The sequence below is a fragment of the Meriones unguiculatus genome, chromosome 9 (assembly GCF_030254825.1).
Source record: "Meriones unguiculatus strain TT.TT164.6M chromosome 9, Bangor_MerUng_6.1, whole genome shotgun sequence".
NCBI classification, from domain to species: Eukaryota; Metazoa; Chordata; class Mammalia; order Rodentia; family Muridae; genus Meriones; species Meriones unguiculatus.
In genome coordinates this window covers 4,680,001-4,707,698 of record NC_083357.1, presented here as the reverse complement: position 1 = coordinate 4,707,698, position 27,698 = coordinate 4,680,001, and the positions used below count along the sequence as shown (strand labels likewise).

The window sequence follows — 27,698 nt, the reverse complement described above, 5'->3', positions numbered from 1 at the left end:
TAAGTGATGATGCTCCTTCCAGGAGCCACGGTGTCTGGTGTGATTCACCTCCCTTGGCAGGGGCTTCCTAGGAGATCCCCCTCCCCGCCAAATTCAGGCCATTGCCACTGTTCTTGGTCACCAGAACTTGATGGTAATCTCCTAACAACAACCAGGAACTTTTTCTCTGCTGTAGCTTTCATAGGAACTGAAAGGCGCTGCGGAGGCTGCTTTGAGGGGACAGGCCATCACCGAGTCTTCCCAGTTGTGAGCCCTAAGAACGGCAGTGCCTCGTGGTGCAACAGTGGCATGAATGGTTCGGGGCGCAGGGGACAACCGCCATAGATGGTTGGTTTAAGGCCTGATCTCCAGGAGGGAGCTCAAACATGGTACTGTAAACGTGGCCAAGAGTAACTGCTTGGGAAGGAAATTTTTCTGAAGAGAAATAACCCAATAGTGTTATTTTTGCTAAATGGTCATAGCATTTGTGCTGGGTAGTTTTATGTCAACTTGATACAAGCAAAGTCATCTGAGAGGAGAGAACCTCAATTAAGAAAATACCTCCGCAAGACCAGGCTCTAGACAGGCCTGTAGGACACTTTCTTAATTAGTGATTGATGCAGGAGGGCGCAGCCCATTGTGGGTGGTGTCAACCCTTTGGCTGGTGGTCCTGGGCTCTATAAGAAAGCAGGTTGAACAAGCCATGGGAAACAAGCCAGTAAGCAGCACCCCTCAATGGCCTCTCCATCAGCCACTGCCTCCAGGTTCCTATGCTGTTTGAGTTAATGTCCTGACCTCCTTTTAATGATGAATAAGTGCTGTGGAAGCATAAGCCAAACAAACTCTTTGCTCCATAACTCGCTTTGGTCATGGTGTTTCATCACAGCAATAGAAACCCTAACTAAGACAGCATTAAGCTGCTTTCTAAATATTTATCCTTTTACCCACAGATTAGTTCGCCTCCCATCCCTCATGAGAGAATTCTCTTACTGCAGTGGAGAATCATTAACACAGACACAACTAGTAAAGCTACAGAGAATCAATGGCTGTGCACTGCTCAGCCTCAGACAGAAAATCTGCATCACCTGCTTCTCCCCAGGCTCAGGGAACAGTACGGAAGAGGGGTCAGAAAGACTGTAAGAGCCAGGAGCTGGGAATGGCCACTGTGAGACATTGTTTTTTAGACAAGATACGGCTGTTCCACTCATGAACTCAAAGCACCCGTGGCTGTCTGTACAAGACCTTATGGTAATCATATATTCATGTAAACTAAGTCTTCTCAAACCAGAATAAAGACAGATGAGTGGCAACTGTGATAACTTGCACTAAGAAGCCTTGTTCTTATTACATATCACTTCCCTTAGCTTCGGTGTTTTCAACAGTGAAGCATAGAGACAGCTATGTCACAGTGCTGTATCTAGAGAATGAGGTTACGTAATTAAAGCACTCAGAAGGTACTCACCTCTCAAAGCAGGCACCCAATGGGTAGGAGAGCATTAGCATAACTACCAAAAATACATAGCTGACCGGCTGCCCCCCGCTAGTCAGAGTGCGAACTAATACACTAAGGTTCACAATCTCACCTTCATATCCTCTCTCCACTCGTTCATACCGTAACTCTTAGAAATCTCTGGTTGGAAAATCTGCATCTTTGCCATAGATGTAGCCAGACGAGTTAAAGACTGCCGACCACTCCCTCCAAGCCCAATAAGCAAAGCGTTTCCTCCAGACTGCTTTAGAATGCGGCATATTCTCGATAAATGTTCCAAAACATACCTAGCAAAAACAAGAGTTATTATCCATAACAGCATGCATGCAAATTTACTTACATTTTATTAAACATATTTTATAACGTCGTGTTGCGTTGTATATACACACAAAATTTCCTGGAAAACTAAAACATGCAGGCGCTGGGGCTGGGGCAGTTCGTCCCACACAAGCCTGAAGACTGAAGTTCACATCTCCAGAGCTCACATAACAGCTGGACGCAACGACGCCTTTGTCATCCTAGAACACCCAGCAGAGGTGGGAGCCACAGATCCGAGATGCTCTGGAGACTCGGGGGCCCAGCTCGCCTGGCTTCTGCACTGGTAAAGAAGTCTCAAACAAGGCGGAAAGGCGAGGCCTGGCACCTGAAGGCTGTCCTCTGGCCTCCACACGCCGTCCAAAACCTCAGGGATTTCTTTTCACTACTAAAGATTAAGAGGAGGGCTGACTGAAACAGAGAACTTAATAAATCACGGGTGTTTTATGTTGTAATCTTTATGACAGGTATTTGCTGTTTCTGTCTTAACTACTTCATGAGAATTTATGATAGAAGTTTCAAGCATGCGTAAATGTGAAGCATAGGTACCTAAACACAACAAGATTCATTCTTCTTTTGTGGGTTTGATTATACTCATCCAAACACTGGTCAACAACATCATTAAACTGCTGAATATTTGGAATTTCAATATAAATTCGATCCTCCCCTTCGAGATCAGGATTTATATAATCTCCAAACATGAGATTTCTTAAGTCTTCTTCAGTTACCTGTGGAACAGAAATCAGAAAATCATAAAAATGAAATTAAAAATAAATTTAAGAAAAAAATTTAAAAAATTAATTTGTCACAGTTGACTATTAGCTAATTCTTTTAAACACTAAGAGAGAAAATAATATGTGTATAAAATTAGCACACAAAATGATAACCTTATGCAGTAAGAACAAAAATTTTATTGTTTTTTTTTCTGTAGTCTGGGAATCAATAGATTTTTATTTTAGGGATGTTTTGTCGGTATGTTTATCATGTGTGTGTTATGCCTGAAGAGGCCAGTAGATGGCAGCAGATCTCCTGCAGCCACGTAGCCGGTTTCGTTCTCTTTTAACCTGACATATTTTTTTATATTCCTGACTATACTTACTGGAGCATTCTCTTTCCGCAGATGAAAAAAGACAGCATCAAATGGCTCCTTAAAATGGTCCTTCACGACAGCTTTAGTTAACACGAAGAGCCAGTTTCGATCTTCATCGTTAATGAGGCGATCGTAAAACACGCGGAGAACCTCATGCACGAACAGGCGGATCATGGTGTGCTTGGTCTCTATCGCGTCTTTCTCAATGAGCAAGCAGCCCCGGATGACACGCGAGAAATCACGCAAATTAAAAGTATAATGCGATTTTGCGGGAGTGGGTAAAAGATTTTCCATAGATTTCTTATATATCTGTGAAGGAAAAAATACAATTCAAAAATGAAATACTTATAATTAATTGTCCTAGCAAATTAGAATATTTTATTTACCCTCTTAGATTATATCACTATGGAAGACACGCACAATATTGAGTCTAGCATGTCGTTTATGTTCGTTTTGGCCTGTAACACCCAACCAGGTACTATGAAGTTGGGTGAACTTGACAGCCTTTCAACTTGGATTTCATTCGCTCTTACTTTAGTTGCCATTTGTTATAACTGCCCCACTTACAGATGACCTGAAAGTTATTAAGCAGTTTAAAATTGAAATAGAAACTAAAATCAGGTAACTCATTCTAAAGCAGTTCAAATAAAGAGGAAGAAAGAACAATGTCTTTCAGATTAGCAATGACCTTTAAATCAATCAATTCTCTCCCTCCCTCCTTCCTGTTAGACTCCGGCTCCTCTTCTTCCTCCACCTATCTTAACTGGTATAATATAGAAACAAGGTACACCCTCCCCCCAATGCTGTATTCATTTTAAGAAAGCCAATACTCTCTTCAGAGAAAACGAATTACTTTTTTAATATATCCTGATAAAAAGAATGGCATTATGCTTCATTTGGATATTTTCTGTCATTTATTCCCTGTCCCAGCATCTATCCATGGTAGGTCTCTTTATTTATTTATTTGTTTGTTTGTTTGATTATTTATTTATTTATATTTTTATTATTAGTTACATCTTATTAACTCTGTATCCCAGCTGTATCCCGCTCCCACCCTTCCTCCCTCATCTCCTCCCTGCCCCTTTCCAAGTCCACTGATAGTGGAGGACTTCCTCCCCTTTCATCTGACCCTGTTTTATCAGGTATCTTCAGGACTGGCTGCAAAGTCCTCCTCTGTGGCCTAGCAGGACTGTTCCTCCCTTGGGGCTGGGGAGGTCAAAGAGCCTACCATTGAGTTCCTGTCAGAAATAGTCCCTGTTCCCCTTACTATGGGAAATATCGTACGTCTCTTAATGTTTCAATGAGAGAAAAAAGGGGCCAAGGCCCAACCACTCATTCCAAGTAATGTCTGAAATATTACATTTTACAAACAAAAGCGCTTTCCTGTATTAGGATACATCTTCTACTCGGTCATGGTTTGGGTCTGAAATGCCCCCACCAAAGGCTCTGGTGTTAACGGCTTGGGTAGCAGAAGATGGGCTTTTGGGAAGTGATTATGAAAGGGTTAGGCTAACTTTGTAACCTATATGTCTTCTAAAGCCTATAGTTTTGAGTTTTAGGTCCAGGTTAAGCTAAAGCCTCTTAGTACCTTTGCAGAGAGTGAAAAAATGTGACCCTATCCGTGAGGACAGATATAAAAAAAAGGACAAGCAAGCAATGACCTTCACTCAGCAAAAGAAGGACCAGACCCTTGTCCTTGAGATAGCGTTTCTTAGCAACGAACCTAGACTTCTTCTGATTAGCTTTTGACCTCCAGCCAAGAGCCCAAAGCCCTAATTTTCAAGGATGAGCTAACCACCCCCACCTTCAATTGCAGCTGCATCCACACTTGGCAGGACTGGCCAAGCTTGAGCACCCAAGACTAATCAATTATCTTACTTTATAGCTTCCTCATCCAATCCTAAATTGCCAAAACTAGAACTTCAAATCTCCCACAATTTTTCTTTTAAAAACCTAAAGGCCTTTGTCTCCCGGTGCCACTCTTTGCTGACCAGCGGGGGTGACCCCATTGTACAATGGTAAATAAACCTCTTGCTTTTGCAACGAGTCTTGGTCTGGGGGAGTTTCTGGGAAGGGCGCGATTGAACTCCTGAGCTGTGAGACCCCAGGTCTTACAATTACATGCTGGGGGCTCTGACCTAAAGACGGACTCCCAGCACAAGGGCATCATCAGGAGATGTAGAAACTAGCAGATGTGGCCCCGCTGGAGGAAGGAAGCCATGTGGGCATGCCACTGAAGGACATTCCTTGTGCTCAAACCCCTCTTTATCAGTGTGGGCATGGTGAGGTTATTACTAAATTGCCTTTGAGTGAATTTTTCCCTTTAACACATGAGGCTGGTTCTAGCTTCTGAGTAAGGCAGATAACACACCCTGAGCAAATCAGGAGGTGCCCTTTGACCACACAGGCATATATTTTTTACTCTCATCCTTGCATGCCTTTCCTTGTATTGAAATGTACGTGGTCTGAGTAAAAGTAATGTGTATATAATCTTTCTTTTTTAAAAAAGTGTTGGAGGTTGGTCTGATGCATGTTACTAGCCCTTAATACCTGATTACATCTATCTTTGTTTTTTAAACCTGCATAAGACATATCTGATTGGTTGATTAAATAGCTTGTACCTGGGAAGGATAGAATGGAGCAGGCCTGGCTAAGGTTCCCAGGCTTTTTGAGGAAGGAAGAATCAGGAGAATCAGAGGAGAGACCGACTAGAAGAGAGGAGGAAGGAGGAAGCCAGGATGGGTTAGTGAGGAGGAAAAAAAAAAAAAAAAAAGCATTGGCTGGGAGAAAGGACTCCAATAATAGCATGAAAAGGCCCAGATGAAGAATGCAAGCAAGTACCATTGGATTATAGACGATTAACATGGATGGCATCGAATGAGCGTTGGGAGATGGAGATGGATAGTGAGGTTATTGAGCCAGCGTAGGTGAAATCTCTGCCCATCCCAAGGTAAATAAGGCAATTATAAATCTAACAGATGTCTGTGTCTTATTATTTGTGATAGTGGGTTAAATAATACCACTGTGATAACATTAGAGCAAACAATAAACATTTTATAGCCCAACAGCCATTTTTTAAGTTATTACAGCATAAAAGTATGAAGAACAAGGAAGGAAGATAGAAGAGAGAAAATTTAACAAATTCCACAGTAGAACCTAACCATCAAGGAAATGCTTATGATGCAACAGGTGCTGGTGATGGGCAAATACCTTATGAGACATGTATTATATCTCATTTTAGTCATTAAAAACAACTTGGGTCTTCAAGAAGGTCAAACTGCTTATTCCTGGGCATTAAGCTAGGGACAGCAGTCAAGGCTCAGACCCAGCTAGATTCTTTATTTTCAATATCTGTGATTTTGCTGCCCTTAAACCGTCTGACCAGGATCTCTGATAATGGAAACGAAGATGGCTAAGGGATTCAGACCAAGTGAGTGAGGCTAGAATCTCATGCTAACACCCCTTACGTGGCATTACTTGCTCACCTCCATAGTCCCACTGACTATTTGGTTTCCCAGTGCAAAGTACTCTGGAGAAAATTCATGAGACCTAAGGTAGAATGACATGATTGATGAGAAAATTCGGACCATAGTCTCATCACTGAAAGTATTGATAGTGCAGACGTTGAAATGTCGAATAAAACGAGGAGTGACCGCATTTCTTCCACCACCTGGAGGACCCATGGCAGATATCAGTTCTATATCAACCAGTGTGATTTTACTGGTGTCTTTCAGGTCGTACCTGGAAAGTACACACAAAGAGAAAGAAAGAAAAAAAGATAGAATGAAACACACATAGACACAGATTAAAGCCTTAGAGCTTTAATCTAGTTTTAGTTTCTGTGGAAGAGAATATTTTATTTACTTAAGTCACAGTTCTATTCCTCCACTCAGAGATGCTTATTCTGTTTCCCTTTGCCTGCCTTTCCTTGTATTGTCATGCTTCCTTATAATTTGATTCTGTTAAAATTTCCTTTTCTCCAAATCCAGAACTCTGAAAGGATGTTTCTACAATGTGATTCTAGCTGGTTATAGTTAGGAGTGACTGTTCCATTTTGCCTAGGGTGAGTCTGGTTTGTGCTTGTTATCCTGGAATAATTATCAAAACACCCTCCTTTTATTTTCAGCACTGTCTCAGTTTGAACAATGAATTACACATCACTCTGGTTATGGTAAAGTGTTAATTTTCTTATCCTCTCTGGTTTTGTCTTCAGAGTGCATTAACAATGTCTAAATATTACCTACTCACTGTTTATATAGACAGAGCGGGGTCCATTACAGAAAAATAAACTTCAAAAAAGTTCTAATCAGATATCTAAATGGCAAAATTTATTGACTATTTTTAACAGTCTATCAAGTTCTTTAATCTTGATGCTTTCGTCAGAAGGTCTGAAGGGTGGGGAGTTGGGTTCAAAGGACTTCCAAAAAATAAAATAGTGGTTTTTCCCAACAGCTATTGCTAGGACAGACACATGTAGAAAAATAAATTTAAGCACCGACTTTATACACCTTTCACAACAATTAATTCAAAATGGATTACAAACCTAAATATTAAGTGCAAAGCCATCAAAGTCTTAAAACATTTGAGAAAAATCTGAATGACTTTAGGTACAGTGAGTTTTTAAGTTATGATAAGAAAGACCCAAACTGTAAAAGAAATAATTGAAAAAGTAGTCTTCATTAAAGGCCACTTACATTTTCATTACAAATAAAAACTTCTATTCGTAAAAGTCAATAAAGAGGATATACTGGAGAAAAAAAAATATAGATATATATATACTGGTTTTTACTTTGTAGAGATGGCCTCCTGGTTCAGCTTCCTGAATATTAGGATTACAGAAGTATATTACCACACTCATCTTAAAAGTAAACTTTATATTACCATAACAACTTGTGAATATTAGTCTTAATTGTCAAAATCTAGAACCCCCTTCGCCAGATGGGCCTCTGAGGCTTTCAAAACCTAAAAGCAACCAAGATGTTCAACAGATGAGTGAACTAACTACAGAACATCTATACAAAGGAATATTAACACTAAGAAGACATGGAAGAAATTTGAATGAAAGGAACCAGTCTACAAATGCCATAAACTAATTGATTCCAATTATGTGGCTGTTATACAGTTAAATCTGGAATAGTGTCCAAGACCCACTGGAAAAAAAAAAAAAAAAAAGACTTGGTAGCCAGCTAGAGAAGCCTGACCAGATGAGGACCGAGGAAAACATTCAGGTCACTGGAGGTAGGCTTTTGGAGAGACTGTAGGAACTCAGAGCTTGTGTTTTGCTTCCCGGCTATAAGATTAGCAGCTTTCCTTTCCATGTGTTCCCTTCATATGCTGTCTTGCCACAAGCTCCAAAACGAGGGCAGCCAACTATGGGTTGAAACTTGAACTGTGAGTCAACATAAAAGGTTTTTTTCCTTTGTAAACTGATCGTCTCTGCTATTTGTTAGTGCAGCAGGAAATGTATTAACAGTAATATTATGGGAAAGGCTAAATTGTAGAAATAGTTAAGATCACTGGTTGTCAGGGGCTTAGTGAGGGTCATGAAAGTGGAAAAGAGCACACAGTCTGTGAGACAGTACGAAAGTTCTCTTTATGTCATCATAATTATGTATGAGTGACATTGTACATTTTCAAAAGTCACAGATCATATAAAACCAAAAAGCAAGCCTTCCACTAAGAACTTAGGGAGTCACTGGCATATTAGTGCATGCTTGGCCATGGAAAAGGCTGCCATCTGCTGAAGAGGGCGTTGTGAGGGAGGTAATGCATTTGTGAGGGTGAAAGAGACATGAAAAATCTCAAACCTTCCCATGATTTATTGTGAACCTAAAACTCATCTATAAATAATCTTAGATAGAAGATAAAGAAAATCCTTCCAATTTTTTTATACATAAAATTTGACCAATAATCACTCTCTGTGAATAACTTAGAAAAATAGATCATTTTTTGCTTTGAAAAACTAAAATACAAAATGAGATATGATTTTAGCGTGGGTTATTAAGACTTTAATTATTTACCAATGTCCACAATCAAAAAACTGTCGTAATAACTCAATAGGAGGTTGCGCTCCATATTTCTCCAATGAAGGCATATTCATGTCATCTATAAATATTATACATGTCTTTCCCATAGGTGGTCCATATACTCCCTTGCGCCTTTTGTCCAATCTAGCCATAATGATGTTCTAAAAATTTAAAAAGAAAGAGGCACATTTACCTATGATAGTATTACAATCTTACTATTATTATTATTATTATTATTATTGTTGTTTAAGTCGATATCAAGATCTGTGCTGCCAGATCTATTCTATGGAATACCAGTAGCAGCTATCATTTGCTTAATTTTTTTTAACATAAAACTATTTAACATCAGAAACAAGGACTGAGCAATCTTTGAAAGGAAATAATGTTATGTGTGTATTTATTCTGAGTTACTCTTATTTAAGTTGATACTAAACTTTAAACTCAACATAATTTCAAATAACATCTGTTGAAAACCTCCCATGTGCTAGAATTATAATATGTAATGTGTGTGTGTGTGTGTGTGTATTCCATAATGCTTTTCACACTAGATACCCCTTTACCTAAGGCTTGAAAGCATTAATTTTTCCAGTTGTTGTTGGATTTTTATAGCCAACATAAATGACTTTTTAAAATTTCTGGATTGTTTTGTTTTGTTTGAGATGGGGTTTCTCTGTGTAGCTCCGGCTGTCCTGGAACTCACTCTGTAGACCAGACTGGCCTCGAACTCAGAGATCCACCTGCTTTGTCTCCCAAGTGCTGGGAGTAGCAACACGTGCTACCCACTGGCTACCATTTTTTCTGGTGTTTTAAATATTTGCCTGTCCACTATAAAACTGAATATCAAAATTATTTTTTTTAAATTCTGCAGTATTCTAACTTTGCAAGACTTTGAATTTAAGGAAAATCTATTGGCTGAGAACAACAGACATAGAGCTGGTATCCCATGGACCAACCCTGTGAGCAGCAAGTACCCCTCAAAGCCATACAGAAGAGCATAAAAAGAACAACTGAGTGTTCTCTTATGCCCACCCACTACTCTTGTACACACATACATGTCTCTTACACCTTCTTCTCCAATTAAATCAATTGTTGCTTCTCTGGCCAAAAAAAGTGATAAAATTTAATAAAGTGCTAATATAAAAGTTTTGTCTTTTGATTCATAGATTTACAAAGTTGTATGTTTAATATACAGCTTTAAATGTTTTAATATTTTAAAAATAAGATAAAATATAATAATTATAAACCCAAGCTTCTGGCTTTATACTAACCTGAACCTGATTGGCACTGGTCCGTGCAGAAAAATTAACGTAGAAAGGAAAGTACTTGTCCTTTTCCAAATGATTCATGAGTTTATCCTTCACGTACACGGACTTTCCTGTGCCAGTTGGACCCACAAAAAGCAGTGGCCTTTAGGAAAATAGTGAACGATGTAATTAAAGTGGAAGAAAGAATAAAAGCACTTTTATGGAGAGAAACTCAAATAAGTATTTTTAAAACTTTGAATAGTAGTTGAGCCATTTCTTTCTAAAACTCCACATGCTTATAACCGTTCATGAAAGAACAGTAAAGGTAGGCCCAAGGAGATGGCTCAGCAGGTGAAAGCGCTTGCTGTGCAAGCCTGACCACCTGGGTTTGGATCCCTGGAACCCTTATAAAAGCCAGATGTGGTAGCTTGTGTCTGTAATCCCAGCAATCCTACTGTGAGAGAAGCAAGTCAGACTGCCCTACTAGTCTGGAAGCAATGAAGCTGTATATAAAATGCATAAATGTGTGTGTGTGTGTGTGTGTGTGTGTGTGTGTGTGCATTTATGTATAGGCCTGCACAGGCACAATACATGAACCTCAATGATGATCTTTGTGGTATTCCTAGGCATTTCCACCTTTTATTTGAGACGGTCCCTCGCTAACCTCGAAGTTTGCCGAGAAGGCTAGGCTAGTTGGCCCATATGCTTTCATGTACCTGCCTGTCTTCTGTCTCCCACCTTGCCATGGCTGTGATCACAAGTGTGCGCCATGTTTCTGGCTTTATCCCAACCTGATCCTGATTCGCACTGGTCCATGCAGACACTGTGCCCACGTTTTCTACATAGGACCTGGTTCCGCATGCTTATCAAGTCCACGTGGCTTCTCTGAGCCATTTCCCTTCCAGAATATAGAGATTTTCAGTTATAACACTGGAAGTAATTTTTGGTGACTTAAGAGGCAATGAACTATGGTCCTGTTAAAATTTTGGAGTGAGTAATAAGAAAGCTGAATTCTAGATTTTCCACTAACAGTAGATGTCATTTAGAATATATTAATTATTTCCCAGTCATGATCTCAGTTGCCTGAAACTCAATGACCTCAAAGTTTACTTTGAAAAATGTTACCATTTGATTAGAATGGCACTCTTACATTTAAAATTCATGTTTACAGTAGAGTTTCTTACTTTGCAAAGGTAATACTCAAATCCATTAGGAAAGTATATCTAATTGTGTCCATTGTAGGGACTATAATATCTTGAATCTTGGTACGTTTGTCTTCTAAAGAAGAACTTTTAATTAATTCATTCCAATGGAGCCAGCGACCTCGGTTCTTCAACTATAAGAGAATATGTTTTGAATATTATAACTATGCACTTTTTACATCTGAAAGAATCTTTCAACATTTACAGCATTTGCCTTTAAAAAGCTTGAGCCCTTAGATAACATTTAAAAATCTGTAACACACAATGAAGTTTTATCAGTTGACCAAAAAAGTTAACTCGGTCGAAAGAAGGGTAAAGGACAAAAATGTGCAGTTTATAAAAGAGTAAATCCAAATGGGGAACAGACTGCTACTCAGTAAGGCTCTGCAACTGGAGGTAGCACTGTGAGGCCATTTCCGCTCACAACCAGAGCTTGTATCCCTGGATAATTAGCACTGAAAAGGCGACTTTACTGACTTTTTGTAAAATAAGTTTTATTAAAAATTTGAAATGAAAAGTCTCTGCCATGCAGACTATCAATGCAGATGCTGAGACTTATGGCCAACCTTTGGGCAGAGTGCAGGGAATCTTAGGAAAGAAGTAGGAAACAGTAAGCTCTGGAGAGAACAGGAACTCCACAAGGAGAACAACAGAACCAAAAAAATCTGAGCACAGGGGTCTTTCCTGAGACTGATACTCCAACCAAGGACTGTGCATGGAGATAACCTAGAACCCTTGCACAGATGTAGCCCATGGCAGTTCAGTATCCAAGTGGGTTCCATTGTAATAGGAACAGGAACTGTCTCTGACATGAACTGATTGGCCTGCTCTTTAATTACCGCCCCCTGAGGGGGAAGCAGCATTACCAGGCCACAGAAGAAGACAATGCAGCCACTCCTGATGAGACCTAATTGACTAGGATCAGAAGGAAGGAAAAGAAGACCTCCCCTATCAGTGGACTTGGGGAGGGGCATGCATGCAGAGGGTGGAGGGAGGGAGGGATTGGGACGGGAGAAGGGAGGGAACCACAGGGGGGATACAAAGTGAATAAAGTGTAATTAATAAAGAATTTAAAAAACAAAACAAAACAAAAAATTTGAAATGAAGGAGAGATATGGCTTAGTGGTTCTTTGAGAGGACCCAGAACCCATGCGTCATCTCACAACTGTTACTCCAGTTAAGGGGATCTGATGCCTTCTTCTGACTTTTGTAGATACCAGCATGCACATAGTGTGCATATAAACACGCAGGGAAAACACCAGTTCACATAAAAGTTTAAATGTTGTAAATGAAACTCCACAAACTAAAATCTTTAACCTTTTCCTCCTTTATACTGAAATGTTATAGTTCATATAAAATATAAGTAATATCTTAAGCCATAAAAAGGATTAATCAATAAACACCCCTGAATCTATCACCCAATTACAATTAATTTTTAATGATAATCCAAAGAATATAAATTTCACTTTATCGTAAACTCAACATATCTAGAGTTTCTCTTCTTTATTTTTTGAGATGGCCATAGCCCTTGCTATTCTGAAACTCACTATGTAGATCACGCTAACCTCAAACTCAGGGATGCAACTGCCTCTGCCTCCTTAAGTGCTGAGACTAAAGGCATGCACCACCATGCCTGGCTGAATTTATGTCCTCTTAATATCTAATCTTCCCTGAATGCCTTTAATATAGCCTTTTGCATATGTTGAGAATTTATTTCAAAGTCATTTTAGTGTAACTTAAGTTACAACTTGCCAGATTTTAGTTTTGCATCCGTCATGTCTTGAAGTAAATGAGCTATACTCTAACTAAAAATAAAACACCATTTGAGACCTCTGTATTTGTTTGGCATTTTGACTCTTTGATCTAGTCTCATGTTCAGCCAAGATAATCAGCATATATGTATTAGCTATTAAAGTCCTAAAATTCTTTTGAACCTCTGGATGAATATGCTGTTATCTCCATGTCTTCTCATCAATACCAGCTTCAATCATTATTTTTCTCTTTTGATTATTCCTCTCCCACTGTTAATCCCCAGGTCTCCTGCTACCAAATTTAGAGTCCTATTAAAGTTGAATAGACATGTATTTTAGAGTTTAAAGTTTTATTAGATTAAGAAAAAGATACCAGGTGTGGTAGCATGCTTTTAATCCTAGCACTCTGGAGCAGAGGCAGGCAAATCTCTAAGTTCAAGGCTAGCCTGGTCTACAAAGCAAGTTCCAGGACAGCCATGACTTGAAAACATGAGAAACCATGTCTTGAAAAACAAACCAAAAACAAACAAAGATTAAGAAAAAGAATAGAGCTGGGCACAGTGGCAATTGCCTGTAATATCAGCACTCAGGGAGGCAGAGGGAGGCAGATCACTGTGAGTTCAAGGCCAGCTTGGCCTACAGAGTGAGTGTAGGACAGCCAAGGCTACACAGAGAACCCTGTCTTGAAAAACCAAGAAGGAAGAAGAAGAAGAAGAAGAAGAAGAAGAAGAAGAAGAAGAAGAAGAAGAAGAAGAAGAAGAAGATAATAGTTCTCAACTCCCATTTTCTCCTTCTCAGTTATACTATTTAAAAAAAACTGGATATTTTTATATTTACTTTCAGTTTTTAGAAAACATGCTTGTACAGAAAGGAAACAAGAATAGTGCATTGTTGAAGGAAAAGGAGGCAGAGAAAGGGGAGCAGGAGTGAGGAGGGAATGAAGGAGGAGGAAGAGGAGGAGAAATGAGGTTGAGGGGACACTGTAATGCACATTATATTGGGAATGTTTCGTGCACTGTCTGAGCTCACTGAGAACCTGGCTCTGCACGTGGGCCTACGCTCCCTGGCTGATTTCTGCTGGATGTTATGTGTGTCCAGGTAGAGGATGTTTTGCTAATTTTCTATATCATCTGTTCATGTATGTATGTATGTATCAACCACTTATCTATCCATCCATCTCTATCTATGTATCTATCAATCATCTATCTCTCTATCTCTCTATCTACCTATCTATAATTTACCTATTACTTACTATTCATTCTTTTACTTAAAAAAATAAGTTCACTCATTCAAAAGCCCAAATATGATGATCATAGATCATTGTCTGGATCATTTGAAGAATTTCTTTTGTTTTGTTTTGTTTTTGCCTTTTGAGTTTTAGGGGTATTGGAGAAGGGAGAAGAGGAGACAGATATAATAAAAATGTATGAAATTCTCAAGATAAAAAAAAGAAAACATTCTTATGCTACTGTCTCTTGATGTTCACTTTTAGAGATTGTTTCACTGACTTTCTACTATGACTAATAAAGATAAAACTCTTTTTGGTTATATTCTTAAAATCCTATGTTGTTTGATTTCAGTGAAGAAGTTAGTTCTCCACTGCTAGTTAAGTTTGAATCCTCTTATAGATTCTAGATTTCTATAATTTAGGTAAGATTATAACCAAAGCTCTACTTAAATCTTATGGTTGTAAAATATACTTTGCGTGAATAAGATGATTGATGAAATGTTTTCTGTTTTAAAGAAGGCTGTTATGAATTCCCTCAGAGTGGAAAAGTACACTAAAGTTGCATGTGACAGCATGAGCTATGACTGGAACAGCAAGTTCCGTGGGACACAAGGAGAGGGGACTCAGCACCCCAACCTCTGATGGAAGGTGCTGTGCATGCTCAGTCAGGGGTTTGTGTTTCACACTTCATCTCAAATGCATTTCAGGTCATACCTCATACATGTAGTCATAGACCAGGCCCTTTTCTTCAAATGGGCATTCCCATTTTTCCAAAGACACTGGCATTGGTTGTTTTTCATTTTTCCCTGCTACAATTGTTCTTATGAAATCATCAAAAGCAAGGCGACCATCTGTATCACAACTTGCTCCAACTGACCAAATCAGAGAGAATACAAAGCAGGCCTGTGGGTGAAAAAATTAACTTATACTCATTACTTTTTAAAGAAAGTTTAGGAGAAACATATATATATTAGGAGAAACATAATATATTAATGCTTGCTTAAACTAGTTGGAAATGTCATGCAAAGAAACAGAGTAGTACTGAGTATAGCCAAATCACATACATACTCATTTTTGGCAATAGTGATCAAAAAAAACAAACAAACTTAAATGCCTTTACCAAACGACCTAAGGACATCTACTTAATTTATCCTCAAATATTTTCCTACCAGTAAAAATGATGTATGTATAAAAATACTTATCACATCACTATTTCTCCAACAGAAATTCTGGTTATTTACAGTATGCTGTATACTCTGATGTGTACAGATCAGATAGAAATGATGTAACTCCTAAACAGAGGAGAAAGGGGAATCCTCCTCCATTGCTGGTGGGAATGTAAACTTGTACAATCACTTTGCAAAGCAATCTGGCACTTTCTCAATTATGGATAGTGCTTCCTCAAGATCCAGCTATACCACTCCTGGGCATACATCCAAAATATGCTAAAGTACACAACAAGGACATTTGGTCAACTATGTTCATAGCATCTTTATTCATAATAGCCAGAACCTGAAAACAACCCAGATGTCCCTTAACGGGAGAATGAATACAGAAATTGTGGTACATTTACATAATGGAATACTACTCAGCAATTAAAAACAAAGAAATCATGAAATTTGTAGGCAAATGGTGGGACCTAGAAAAGATCATCCTGAGTGAGGTATCCCAGAAGCAGAAAGACACACATGGTATATACTCACTTATAAGTGGGTACTAGACATATAATATAGGATAAACCTACAAAAATCCGTACACCTAAAAAAGCCAAGTAAGAAGGAGGAAACTATGCTTTTGCCTTTTGAATTTTATTTAACATGCATGCCTTATCTGGCTAAAAAACAAAAACATTGCCCTCAAAATTTCAATCAGGTATCAATTTGCATAAGTTTCATGAAGCTATTCTGAACCACCTGATAAAGTTGGGAGTTTGGGTTTATCAAGAGAACAAAATTTTTCTGGAAATATGCAAAATTATATATAGGAAGACTATTCCTGGAATAGTTTATAAAATCTAACAACGACATGTGTAGAAGAATGTGAAAAAAATAATCCTAAAAAGACAACTCTAAACACAAGAAGAAAACAGATAAACAAACTTCATATAACATAGGGCAGAAAGGAGGAAGTTATAGTTGTCTGGAAAGCTTGGAATGTGATGTGGCAGAGACAGTTTCTAAAGTTAAAAAATTGTATTACATTTTATTTACCTAATTGTATGTATGTGTGGGGGGGTGTGTGTGCATGCACACACACACGTGGAGGCCAGAAGACAACTGGTGGGAATTGTCTCCTTCCTTCCTACTCATGTGACTCATAGAAAGGCAGACTTGGCAGCAAGTGCCTTTACCCACCGAGATGTCACCCTGGTCTATAAGATAGGTTTTGTTTTGTTGTTCTTGGGGTTTTTGTTTGTTTGTTTGCTTGCTTGTTTTTGGGTTTTTGATTTGGTAGCAACACGGTGGGAAAAAAAATACAAGCAGGAATTGCTACTGCCACAGAATGGAAAAGGACGGTAGAGTATGTTGTGACAGTTTGGTAGATTGGAGTGAGGCACAGACAGGGAACAAAGATTTTTAAAAATGCCTTCTTTTATTAACATCTTCAACAAATGGTGCTGGTCTAACTGGATGTCTACATGTAGAAAAGTGCAAATAGATCCATATTTGTCATCGTGCACAAAAGTAAAGTCCAGGTGGATCAAAGACCTCAACATAAAACCAGACACACTAAACCTGTTAGAGGAAAAAGTGGGGAATATCCTTGATCTCATTGTTCCTGAACAGAACACCAACAGCACAGGCTCTAAGATCACAATAAATGGGACCTCATGAAACTGAAAAGCTTCTGTAAAGCAAAGGACACTGTGGTCAGAAAAAAAAAACAATAGCCTACAGACTGGGAAAAGATCTTCACCAACCGTACATCTGACAGAGTGCTAATCTCCAGAATATATAAAGAACTCAAGAAGTTAAACACCAGCAATCCAAAATGGAGGTGCCGAGAGGACACTGTCTGAGAAGCAGGACAGCAGTGTCGGCTCAGTGACTAAGAGACTGAACTCTGGGCCCTAAAACACCAGCGATTGTGATTCCCAGGTAAGAGGAAACCCCACAGTGTGGGAAGCAATTGGGTCCATTCTCCAGTCACCCAGTTAAAACCAGGAAGAGTTCCCATGTCCCGGCAGGCACTTGGTCGCCAGACCAGAGCCAGACCAGAGCAGGAAGGTGTCCTGCTCACCTTCCCAGGCTGAACTGTGGGCACCAAAACACCAGAGACTGGGATTTCCAGTCGCAAGAAAACCCCACAGGGAAGGAAGCAAATGGGACTGACCCCAGGTCACCCAGTCAATCCTTGGAAAAGGTCCCAGAGAGCAGCAGGCGCAACAGCTGCCAGCCCAGAGCGGCACCAGCAACGAGCACACAGACCTGTTGCATGCCCCACTCTCCGTCACAGACAGAACTGTGCACCCTAGCGCACCAGAGACTGGCTTTCCCTGCTGGGAGAAAACCCCACAGCGAGGGAAACAGCAGGTCCGAGCTTAGAGCACTCAGCTGACCCCCCCCCCCCACACACACACATGCAAAGTTCTCAGAAAAGTTCCCAGGTCCCTGCAGGCGCCCGGTGCCAGCTTGGAGCCACCACTCGCCTGTGCCTGTGCACTGTACTCGCCACTTCAGATGCAACTGTGCACCCCAAAACACCACTGACTGGGGTCCTGTGCTGGGAGGAAACCCCGTGTTGGGGAGGGGGAAACATCTGGTCCCATCTCAGGACACTCAGCTCCAGAAAAGTTTCTGGGTCCCCACACGCTCCAGGGTCTAGACTCCTGCTGCACGCATGAGAGCGGTGCTCACCTGCCACTGATTACCTCTTGGGTACTGAGGCACAGAGCTCCAACCTCAGACCTACAGAAGCCTGGGGTTCCCGAGATCAGCCCCCGGATACTGCTCCAAGGGGCAACCAGTTATCCCTAAATAACCTGACCAAACGGCAGGGCACCCAGGACTGTGCCTAAAAAACAGTGTAAGAACAACAGCAGCTGCTCACTAAAGTCAGAGCAAGAAACCCAGCAGCAGGGCAGCTGTCTGAGGACTTCTCCTCCAGGTGAGAGGAGAGACCCCCTGACTATCGAAGACCACAGTTACCACTCAGGTCTATACGCCTAAGGTGAGCTGTGGCAATTCCTGAGAAACACTGGACATTCAATGACCATACCCAAAAAGCTGAGGAGGCCTCCTTCAGGAAAAATCATCTTCCTGCCAAGGAATTTCTCCCCACCCCAGGATCCCAGGAAGCACCAGAAACTAACACCCAACACTTAAAATAGCTAAATGGGTAGAGGCCAGCGTAAAAGCTAACCAACAAAAGACAGCAATATGGCATCTCCAGAATCTAGTTATTCAGGGGCAAGCAGCCCTGGACAACCCAGCATAAATGAAATTCAAGAAGATGACCTTATATCTATGCGTACGAAGAGGATAACAGAGGAAACAAATAAAGTGCATCAAGAATCAGAGCAAGATAAAGTCAGATTATGGCCATCTGTAAAGAAATATAGGAAGAGGCAGCCAAACAGTTTGTGGCCTTTAGAAAGGAAATAATTAAATCACTGAAAGAAATAAAAGAAACAGAGGTTGGTTCAAACAAACAGTTGAAGGAATTTAAGGAAAATACATTCATACAGGTGAAGGAAATCAACAAAATGGCTCAAGATCTGAAGATAGAATTGGAAAGAAAAATTAAAGAAAACCAAAAGGAGGAAATCATGGACAGGAAGTACTTAGGGAAGAAAACAGGAGCTACAGAGGTAAGCATAACCAATAGACTACAAGAGATAGAAAAAAGAATCTCAGGTGTGGAAGATACAATGGAAGAAATTGATAGATCCATCAAAGAAAATGTTAAATCTAAAAAATTCCTGACACACACCATCCAAGAAAACCAAGACAACGTAAAAAGACAAAACCCAAGAATAATAGGAATAGAGGAAAAAGAGGATTCCCTTCTCTAAGGCACAGAAAATATTTTTCAAAAAAAAAATCATAGAATCTTCTGGATATATGCCTAGGAGTGGTATGGCTGGATCTTGAGGAAGCGCTATTCCTAGTTGTCTGAGAAAGTGCCAGATTGATTTCCAGGGTGGTTGTACAAGTTTACATTCCCACCAGCAGTGGAGGAGGGTTCCCCTTTCTCCACAACCTCTCCAGCATGTGTGGTCATTTGAGTTTTTGATCTTGGCTATTCTGATGGGTGTAAGGTGAAATCTTAGGGTCATTTTGATTTGCATTTCCCTGATGGCTAATGAGATTGAGCATTTCTTTAAGTATTTCTCTGCCATTCGATATTCCTCTATTGAGAATTCTCTGTTTAGCTCTGTACCTCATTTTTTAATTGGATTACTTGATTTTTTTGCTGTTTAACTTCTTTAGTTCTTTATATATACTGGATATGAGTCCTCTGTCAGATGTAGGGTTGGTGAAGATCCTTTCCCAATCTGTAGGCTGTCGTATTGTTCTGATGACCGTGTTCTTTGCTTTACAGAAGCTTTTCAGTTTCATGAGGTTCCATTTATTGATTGTTGCTCTTAGAGCCTGTGCTGTTGGTGTTCTGTTCAGGAAGTTGTCTCCTGTACCAATGAGTTCAAGGATATTCCCCACTTTTTCTTCTAAGCGGTTTAGTGTGTCTGGTTTTATGTTGAGGTCTTTGATCCACTTGGACTTTAGTTTTGTGCAGAGTGATAAGCATGGATCTATTTGCATTTTTCTACATGTAGACTTCCAGTTAGACCAGCACCATTTGTTGAAGATGCTGTCTTTTTTCCATTTTTGGCATCTTTGTCAAAAATCAGGTGTCCATAGTGTGTGGATTTACGTCAGGGTCTTCTATTTGATTCCATTGATCCACCAGTCTGTTTCTATGCCAGTACCATGCAGTTTTTAGTATTGTTGCTCTATAGCACAGCTTGAGATCAGGGATGGAGATACCTCCTGAAGATCTTTTACTGTAGAGAATTGTTTTAGCAATTCTGGGTTTCTTGTTGTTCCATATGAAGGTGAGAATTTTTCTTTCAAGGTCTGTAAAGAATTGTGTTGGTAATTTGATGGGAACTGCATTGAATCTGTAGATTGCTTTTGGTAAGATGGCCATTTTTACTATATTAATCCTACCAAGCCATGAGCATGGGAGCTCTTTCCATCTTCTGATATCTTCTAATTCTTTCTTCGGAGACTGGAAATTTTTTTCATACAAGTCTTTGACTTGCTTGGTTAGGTTCACACCAAGGAACTTTATGTCCTTTGTGGCTGTTGTGAAGGGTGTTGTCATCAGAACAAAATGAAAGCCTATAGATTGGGAAAGGATCTTCACCAACCCTGTATCTGATAGAGGGCTAATATCCAGAATATATAAAGAACTTAAGAAGTTAAACAGCAAGAAATCAAATAACCCAATTAAAAATGGGGTACACTGCTAAAAAGAGAATTCTCAATAGAGGAATATCGAATGGCAGAGAAACACTTAAAGAAATGCTCAACATCCTTAGTCATCAGGGAAATGCAAATCAAAATGACCCTAAGATTTCACCTTACACCCATCAGAATGGCTAAGATCAAAAACTCAAGCAACAACACAAGCTGGAGAGGATGTGGAGAAAGAGGAACCCTATTCCATTGTTGGTGGGAATGTAAACTTGCACAACCACTTTGGAAATCAATCTGGCATTTTCTCAGAAAATTATGAATAGTGCTACCTCAAGAACCAGCTATACCACTCCAAGGCATATACCCAAAAGATGCCCCACCATTCAGTAAGGACATTTGCTCAACTATGTTCATAGCAGCTTTATTTGTAAGAGCAAGAAACTGGAAACAACAGAAAGTGTGGTACATTTCCACAACGAAATATTACTCAGCAATTAAAAACAAAGAAATCATGAAATTTGCAGGCAAATGGTGGGAACTAGTAAAGGTCATCCTGAGTGAGGTAACCCAGAAGCAGAAAGACACATATGATATAAACTCAATTATAAGTGGATATTAGTCATACAGTATAGGATAAACATACTAAAATCTGTAGTCCTAAAGAAGCTAAACAAAGAGGACCCTAGGGAAGAGACTGAAACCTCATGCAGAAAGGCAAACAGGATAGACATTGGAAGTAGGAGAAGACAAGGAACAGGATAGGAGCCTTCCATAGAGGACCTCTGAAAGACTCTATCTACCAGGGTATTGAAGGAGATACTGAGACTCATAGCCAAACTTTGGGCAGAGTGCCAGAAACCTTATGGAAGAAGAGGAAGTTAGAAAGGCCTGGAGGGAACAAGGAGATCCACAGGAGACAAACAGAACCAAAAAACCTGGCCTAGGGGGCTTGCAGAGATGGATACTCCAACTAAGGACCATACATGGAGAGGACCTAGATGCCCTGCTAACAGGAAGCCCACAGGCTGCTCAGTTTCCAAGTAGGTTCCCTAGTAAGCGGGGCATGGGCTGTCTCTGACATGAACGCAGTGGCTGGTTCTTTGATGACCTCCCCCTGAGGGGGTGCAGCACTGACAGGCCTCAGAGGAAGACAAAGAAGCCAGTCCTGATGAGACCTGATAGGCGAGGGCCAGATAGAAGGGAGGAGCTCCACCCCTGTCAGGGGACTAGGGAAAAGGAATAGGGGGAGAAGAGGAGGGTGGGTGGGGCTATAGCGAGGAGACAAAGTGAATACACTGTAAGTAATTAATTTTTAAAAATGTCTTCTTTTGTCTCCCTTCGGTAACTTCTGCTCACTGTTGCCATAATCTCTGGTCTCTGGTTTCCAGACATTAGCTAACAAGAACTAATGTGGCCCTAAGTACTCCATGGGCCCTGCCTGTACCCACCTCTCTGGTTGGATACCTTCTCCCAGTCTTTCATAGCTAGTTTCTACTCTGTCTAAGACATACATTAACTCAGAGCAAGTGAGTTTATTATTGCATCACCTCATCGAGGAACTAGCTACGTATGCTATTTCATAAAGAACAGCACAGCTTCAGTACTGACATGCTTTATTTTCTTTAGGGCTGTTTTTAGAATCAGAATATCAGGTTGAGCCAACTTAGTATCCTCAGCTATTCCCTAGTGACCATCAAAATCTGCTCTGAATCTTATAAACGTCTTTCTGAATACAAATACTATTTTCTAAAACCATATTTTTATTTTGTATTTAAAGCCACTTTAAGTATCAAACCAACCATAATCCAAACACGAGTGTGCTTGCTCGTGGGCTCGTTTTCCAGCACATTACAGAGCAGTACCTCAAAGAGGCGTGTGAGAGATACAACTGCATTGATGTTACTCGTAGGAATCAGTTCCTGCAAAAGAGAAATAATAAAATGTTTTAAAATTTTCCATCTTAGAGAACAAATGAAAGTAAATGTCTCATTTTATAAAGTTGGTAAGAACATAATAATATGTTCTTTATAACATTTAAATTTACAGAAAATAAACTGAAGGTACAATAAAAACATTTCTGAAGGAGTTTATATGGCAAAATTGTACACAATGTATTCTTATTCTAATTCCTCTGACAATGGTAACCAGGCTCTAGAAGAGAATCGCTGACATGAAGTCTCTTAAGCCATTCATTTGGTTATGTATTCCATGTTTATGAAAAGCATATTATATTTATATAGCCATAGAGCAAGCCAGTGGAGGTGGAAGAGACATAATCCCTGAAAAAAAAGCAACTCTAAAACAAAATAGGAAAGAATAGTATAGTGAGATAACTCTATGAAGGAGCCGTCAGAGCAAAGGTGGTACTATAGTGCTGGGGGGTGAAATAGGCCAAGGAATTAGTTGCAGGGAAATTGAAGAAGAACAAATGACAAAAGACCTTCCTAAGGAAGAAGCAGCAGAACTGAAATTTCACGGGAAATAAAAGTTAGGTAAACAGAGTAGGGGAGGATGTGTAAGGCAGGAAAGTTACATAATAATGCAAGCCTATACAGATTACTCAGGAGATCCTGTGGGGTGTAAAGGCAGGATGACAGGGAACTACACCTGGGAAGCCGACAAGAGTCATACAGGCTGTGCTAAAGTTCACTGTAGAAGAAGGCACCAATAAAGGATTTTAAAGTAGGGAGTAAACAGGATGGACGCGTGTTTCGAATCTTCATTCTACTTGTAGGATGTAGATGCACTAGAACAACGCTACTGGGATGAATTGGGCAGAAAATGAGGTCAGAACTGAGGCAACTCTACAGGAAGGACCGAGGTAAGGAAAAGGCTGGAGAAAGAAGAATGGAGAAAAGACAAATAAAAACTATTGCCAAGGAGGAAAGAAACCAACAGCATTTTAGAACTGGCTACATATAGAAAATATGACAACTATAAAAAGAAAACCCACCACTTATTACCTGGAAAGATGGAAGACAAACTCAAACAGAATATTGCCATCCGTAAAGAAATAGAGGAAGTTGCAGCCAAACAGTTTGTGGCCTTTAGAAAAGAAATGCTTAAAGCACTGAATGAAATAAAAGAAACAGAGGTTGGTTCAAACAAACAGCTGAAAGAAGTGATGGAAAAAACAGGAAAATACATTCATACAGGTGAAGGAAATCAACAAAACGGCTCAAGATCTGAAGATAGAATTGGAAAAATTAAAGAACACACAAATGGAGGAAATTGCAGAGAGAAAGAACTTAGGGAAGAAAACAGGAACTACAGAGGTTAGCATAACCAATAGACTACAAGAGATGGAAGAAAGAATCTCAGGTGTGGAAGATACAATGGAAGAAATCGATGTATCTGTCAAAGAAAATGTTAAATCCAAAAAATTTTTGACACAGACCATCCAAGAAATCCAAGACAATATGAAAAGATAAAACCTAAGAATAATAGGTATAGAGGAAAAAGAAGACTCCCTTCTCCAAGGCCCAGAAAATCATTGAAGAAAATTTCCCCAAGTTAAAGGAGAGGCCAATAAGAATACATGAGGCCTACAGAACACCCAACAAATTTGACCAGAAAAGAAAATCCTCCCGCTACATAATAATCAAAACAGTAAGTATACAGAACAAAGAAAAAATACTAAAAGCTGCAAGAGAAAAAGGCCAAGTAACATATAATGGCAAACCCATTAGAACCATACCTGACTTTTCAACAGAGACTATGAAAGCCAGAAGGGCCTGGATGGATATCAGGCAGACCCTAAGAGAACACAGATGTCAGCCCAGGCTACTATACCCTGCAAAACTCTCAGTCCTCATAGACTGAGAAAACAAGATATTCAATGACAAAAACAAATTTCAACAATACCTACACACAAATCCAGCATTACAGAAGACACTGGAAGGGAAAATACAACCCAAGAAAATTAGCTTCTTTCAAGAAAACACAGGAAATAATTAACCCTACTACAGTAAAACAAAAAACTACCAAGCATACAACTTTATGACCACAGCCAACATCAAAATCAAAGGATTTAACAGCCACTGGTCATTAATCTCTCTCAACATCAATGGACTCAACTCTCCAGTAAAAAGACACAGATTAACAGAATGGATATGTAAACAAAACCCAGCAATCTGTTGCATACAAGAAACACACCTAAGGCACAAAGATAGACATAACCTGAGGGTAAAGGGATGGAAGACGGCTTTCCAAGCAAATGGACCCAAGAAGCAAGCAGGAGTAGCCATTCTAATATCGGATAAAATAGACTTTCAACCAAAATTAATAAAAAGAGATGGGGAAGGACACTTCACACTCATCAAAGGAAAATTCCACCAGGAAGACATCACAATCCTGAACATCTATGCCCCAAATACAAGAGCACCCACATTTGTTAAAGAAACATTGATAAAATTTAAACCACATATAGATCCCCACACATTAATAGTGGGAGACTTCAACACCCCACTCTCAACAAAGGACAGGTCAACAAAACAGAAATTAAACAAAGAAACAATGTCTCTGACAGAGGTCATGAATCAAATGGACCTAACAGACATTTACAGATCTTTATACCCAAACACAAAAGAATTTACCTTCTTCTCAGCACCTCATGGAAACTTCTCCAAAATAGACCATATAGTTGGTCACAAAGCAAGACTCAACAGATACAAGGAGATTGAAATAATCCCTTGTATCTTGTCTGATCACCATGGAATAAAGCTGGACCTCAACAACAACAGAAATAGCAAAAAGCCTACACACACATGGAAACTGAACAACTTGTTACTAACTGACAGCTGGGTCAGGGAAGAATAAAGAAAGAAATTAAAGTTTTCCTAGAACTCAATGAAAATGAAGACACGACATACCCAAACTTGTGGGACACAATGAAAGCAGTGCTAAGAGGAAAGTTCATAGCACTAAGTGCCTTCAAGAAGAAATTTGAGACAGTTCATTCAAGTAACCTAATGGCTCACTTAAAAACCCTAGAAAAAGAAGAAGCAGACACACCAAAAAGGAGTAGACGGCTGGAAATAATCAAACTCACACACTTATGGACACCTGATTTTTGACAAAGATGCCAAAACCATACAATGGAAAAAAGACAGCATCTTCAACAAATGGTGCTGGTCCAACTGGATGTCTACATGTAGAAAAATGAAAATAGATCCATACTTATCACCCTGCACAAAACTAAAGTCCAAGTGGATCAAAGACCTCAACATAAAACCAGACACATTAAATCGGTTAGAAAAAAAAATGGGGAATACCCTAGAACTCATTGGTACAGGAGAAAACTTCCTGAACAGAACACCAACAGCACAGGCTCTAAGAGCAACAATCAATAAATGGGACCTCATGAAACTGAACAGCTTCCGTAAAGCAAAGGACACTGTCATCAAAACAAAGCGACCGCCTACAGATTGGGAAAGAATCTTCACCAACCCTTTATCTGACAGAGGACTGATATCCAGTATATATAAAGAACTAAAGAAGCTGAAAAGCAGCAAACCAAGTAATCCACTTAAAAAATGGGGAACAGAGCTAAACAGAGAACTCTCTGTAGAGGAATATCGAATGGCAGAGAAGCATTTAAAGAAATGCTCAACCTCATTAGCCATTAGGGAAATGCAAATCAAAACAACCCTGAGATTTCACCTTACACCCATCAGAATGGCCAAGATCAAAAACTCACTCAAGTGACAACACATGCTAGAGAGGTTGTGGAGAAAGGGGAACTCTCCTCCACCACTGGTGGGAATGTAAACTTGTACAACCACCCTGGAAATCAATCTGGCACTTTCTCAGACAACTAGGAATAGCGCTTCCTCAAGATCCAGCCATACCACTCCTAGGCATATATACAGAAGAGGCTCAAGTACACAGAAAGGACATTTGCTCAACCATGTTTGTAGCAACTTTATTTGTAATAGCCAGAAGCTGGAAACAGCCCAGATGCCCCTCAACTGAAGAATGGATGCAGAAACTGTGGTACATCTATACAATGGAGTATTACTCAGCAATGAAAAATAAGGAAATCATGAAATCTGCAAGTAAATGGTGGGACCTGGAAAGGATCATCCTGAGTGAGTTGTCCCAGAAGCAAAAAGACACACACGGTATATACTCACTCATATAAAGATACAACATAGGATAAACCCGCTAAAATCTGTACATCTAAACAAACTAAGCAAAAGAGAGGACCCTAACTAAAATGCTCAATCCCCAACCTGAAAGGCAAAGAGGATGGACATCAGAAGAAGAAAACAGGAAACAGCCTAGGAACCTACCACAGAGGGCCTCTGAAAGCCTCTGCCCTGCAGACTATCAAAGCAGATGCTGAGCCTGATGGCCAACTGTCGGGCAGAGTGAATGGAATTTTATGTAAGAAGTGGGAAATAGCAAGAGCTGGAGAGGACAGGAACTCCACAAGGAGAGCAACAGAACAAGAAAATTTGAACACAGGGAACTTCCCAGAGACTCATACTCCAACCAAGGACTATTCATGGAGATAACCTAGAACCCCTGCACAGATGTAGCCCATGGCAGTTCAGAGTCCAAGTGGGTTACATAATAATGGGAGCAGGGACTGCCTCTGACATGAACTGATTGGCCTGCTCTTTGGACACCTCCCCCTGGGGGGGGAGCAGCCTTACCAGGCCACAGAGGAAGACAATGCAGCTACTCCTGATGAGAACTGATAGACTAAGATCAGAAAGAAGGAGAGGAGGACCTCCCCTATCAGTGGACGTGGGGAGGAGCATGCATGCAGAAAGGGGGGGAGGGGGGATCGGGAGAGGAGGAGGGAGGGGCTTATGGGGGGATACAAAACGAATAAAGTGTAATTAATAAAAGTTAAATAAAAAATTAAAAAAATTAAAGAGAGTTAGAAACCAAATGGCAAGAAAGTACTGTAGGAAATTGCTTTCCATTACATGACAGGATTAAA

General features: G+C 39.9%; 1 protein-coding gene across 1 annotated transcript in view; it reads right to left on the bottom strand.

The window, feature by feature from the left end:
* The window catches only part of Dnah12 (dynein axonemal heavy chain 12), a 166,890-nt gene that overhangs the window by 68,733 nt on the left and 70,459 nt on the right, over nucleotides 1–27,698 (bottom strand). The window contains exons 35-43 of the mRNA XM_060390747.1: nucleotides 22,546–22,665; nucleotides 15,039–15,227; nucleotides 11,328–11,479; nucleotides 10,168–10,306; nucleotides 8,894–9,060; nucleotides 6,359–6,614; nucleotides 2,883–3,182; nucleotides 2,333–2,511; nucleotides 1,563–1,755 (exon numbers count right to left, since the gene is read on the bottom strand). Coding sequence (XP_060246730.1) covers nucleotides 1,563–1,755; nucleotides 2,333–2,511; nucleotides 2,883–3,182; nucleotides 6,359–6,614; nucleotides 8,894–9,060; nucleotides 10,168–10,306; nucleotides 11,328–11,479; nucleotides 15,039–15,227; nucleotides 22,546–22,665 — 1,695 coding nt within the window. The remainder of the gene's footprint in view (nucleotides 1–1,562; nucleotides 1,756–2,332; nucleotides 2,512–2,882; nucleotides 3,183–6,358; nucleotides 6,615–8,893; nucleotides 9,061–10,167; nucleotides 10,307–11,327; nucleotides 11,480–15,038; nucleotides 15,228–22,545; nucleotides 22,666–27,698) is intronic.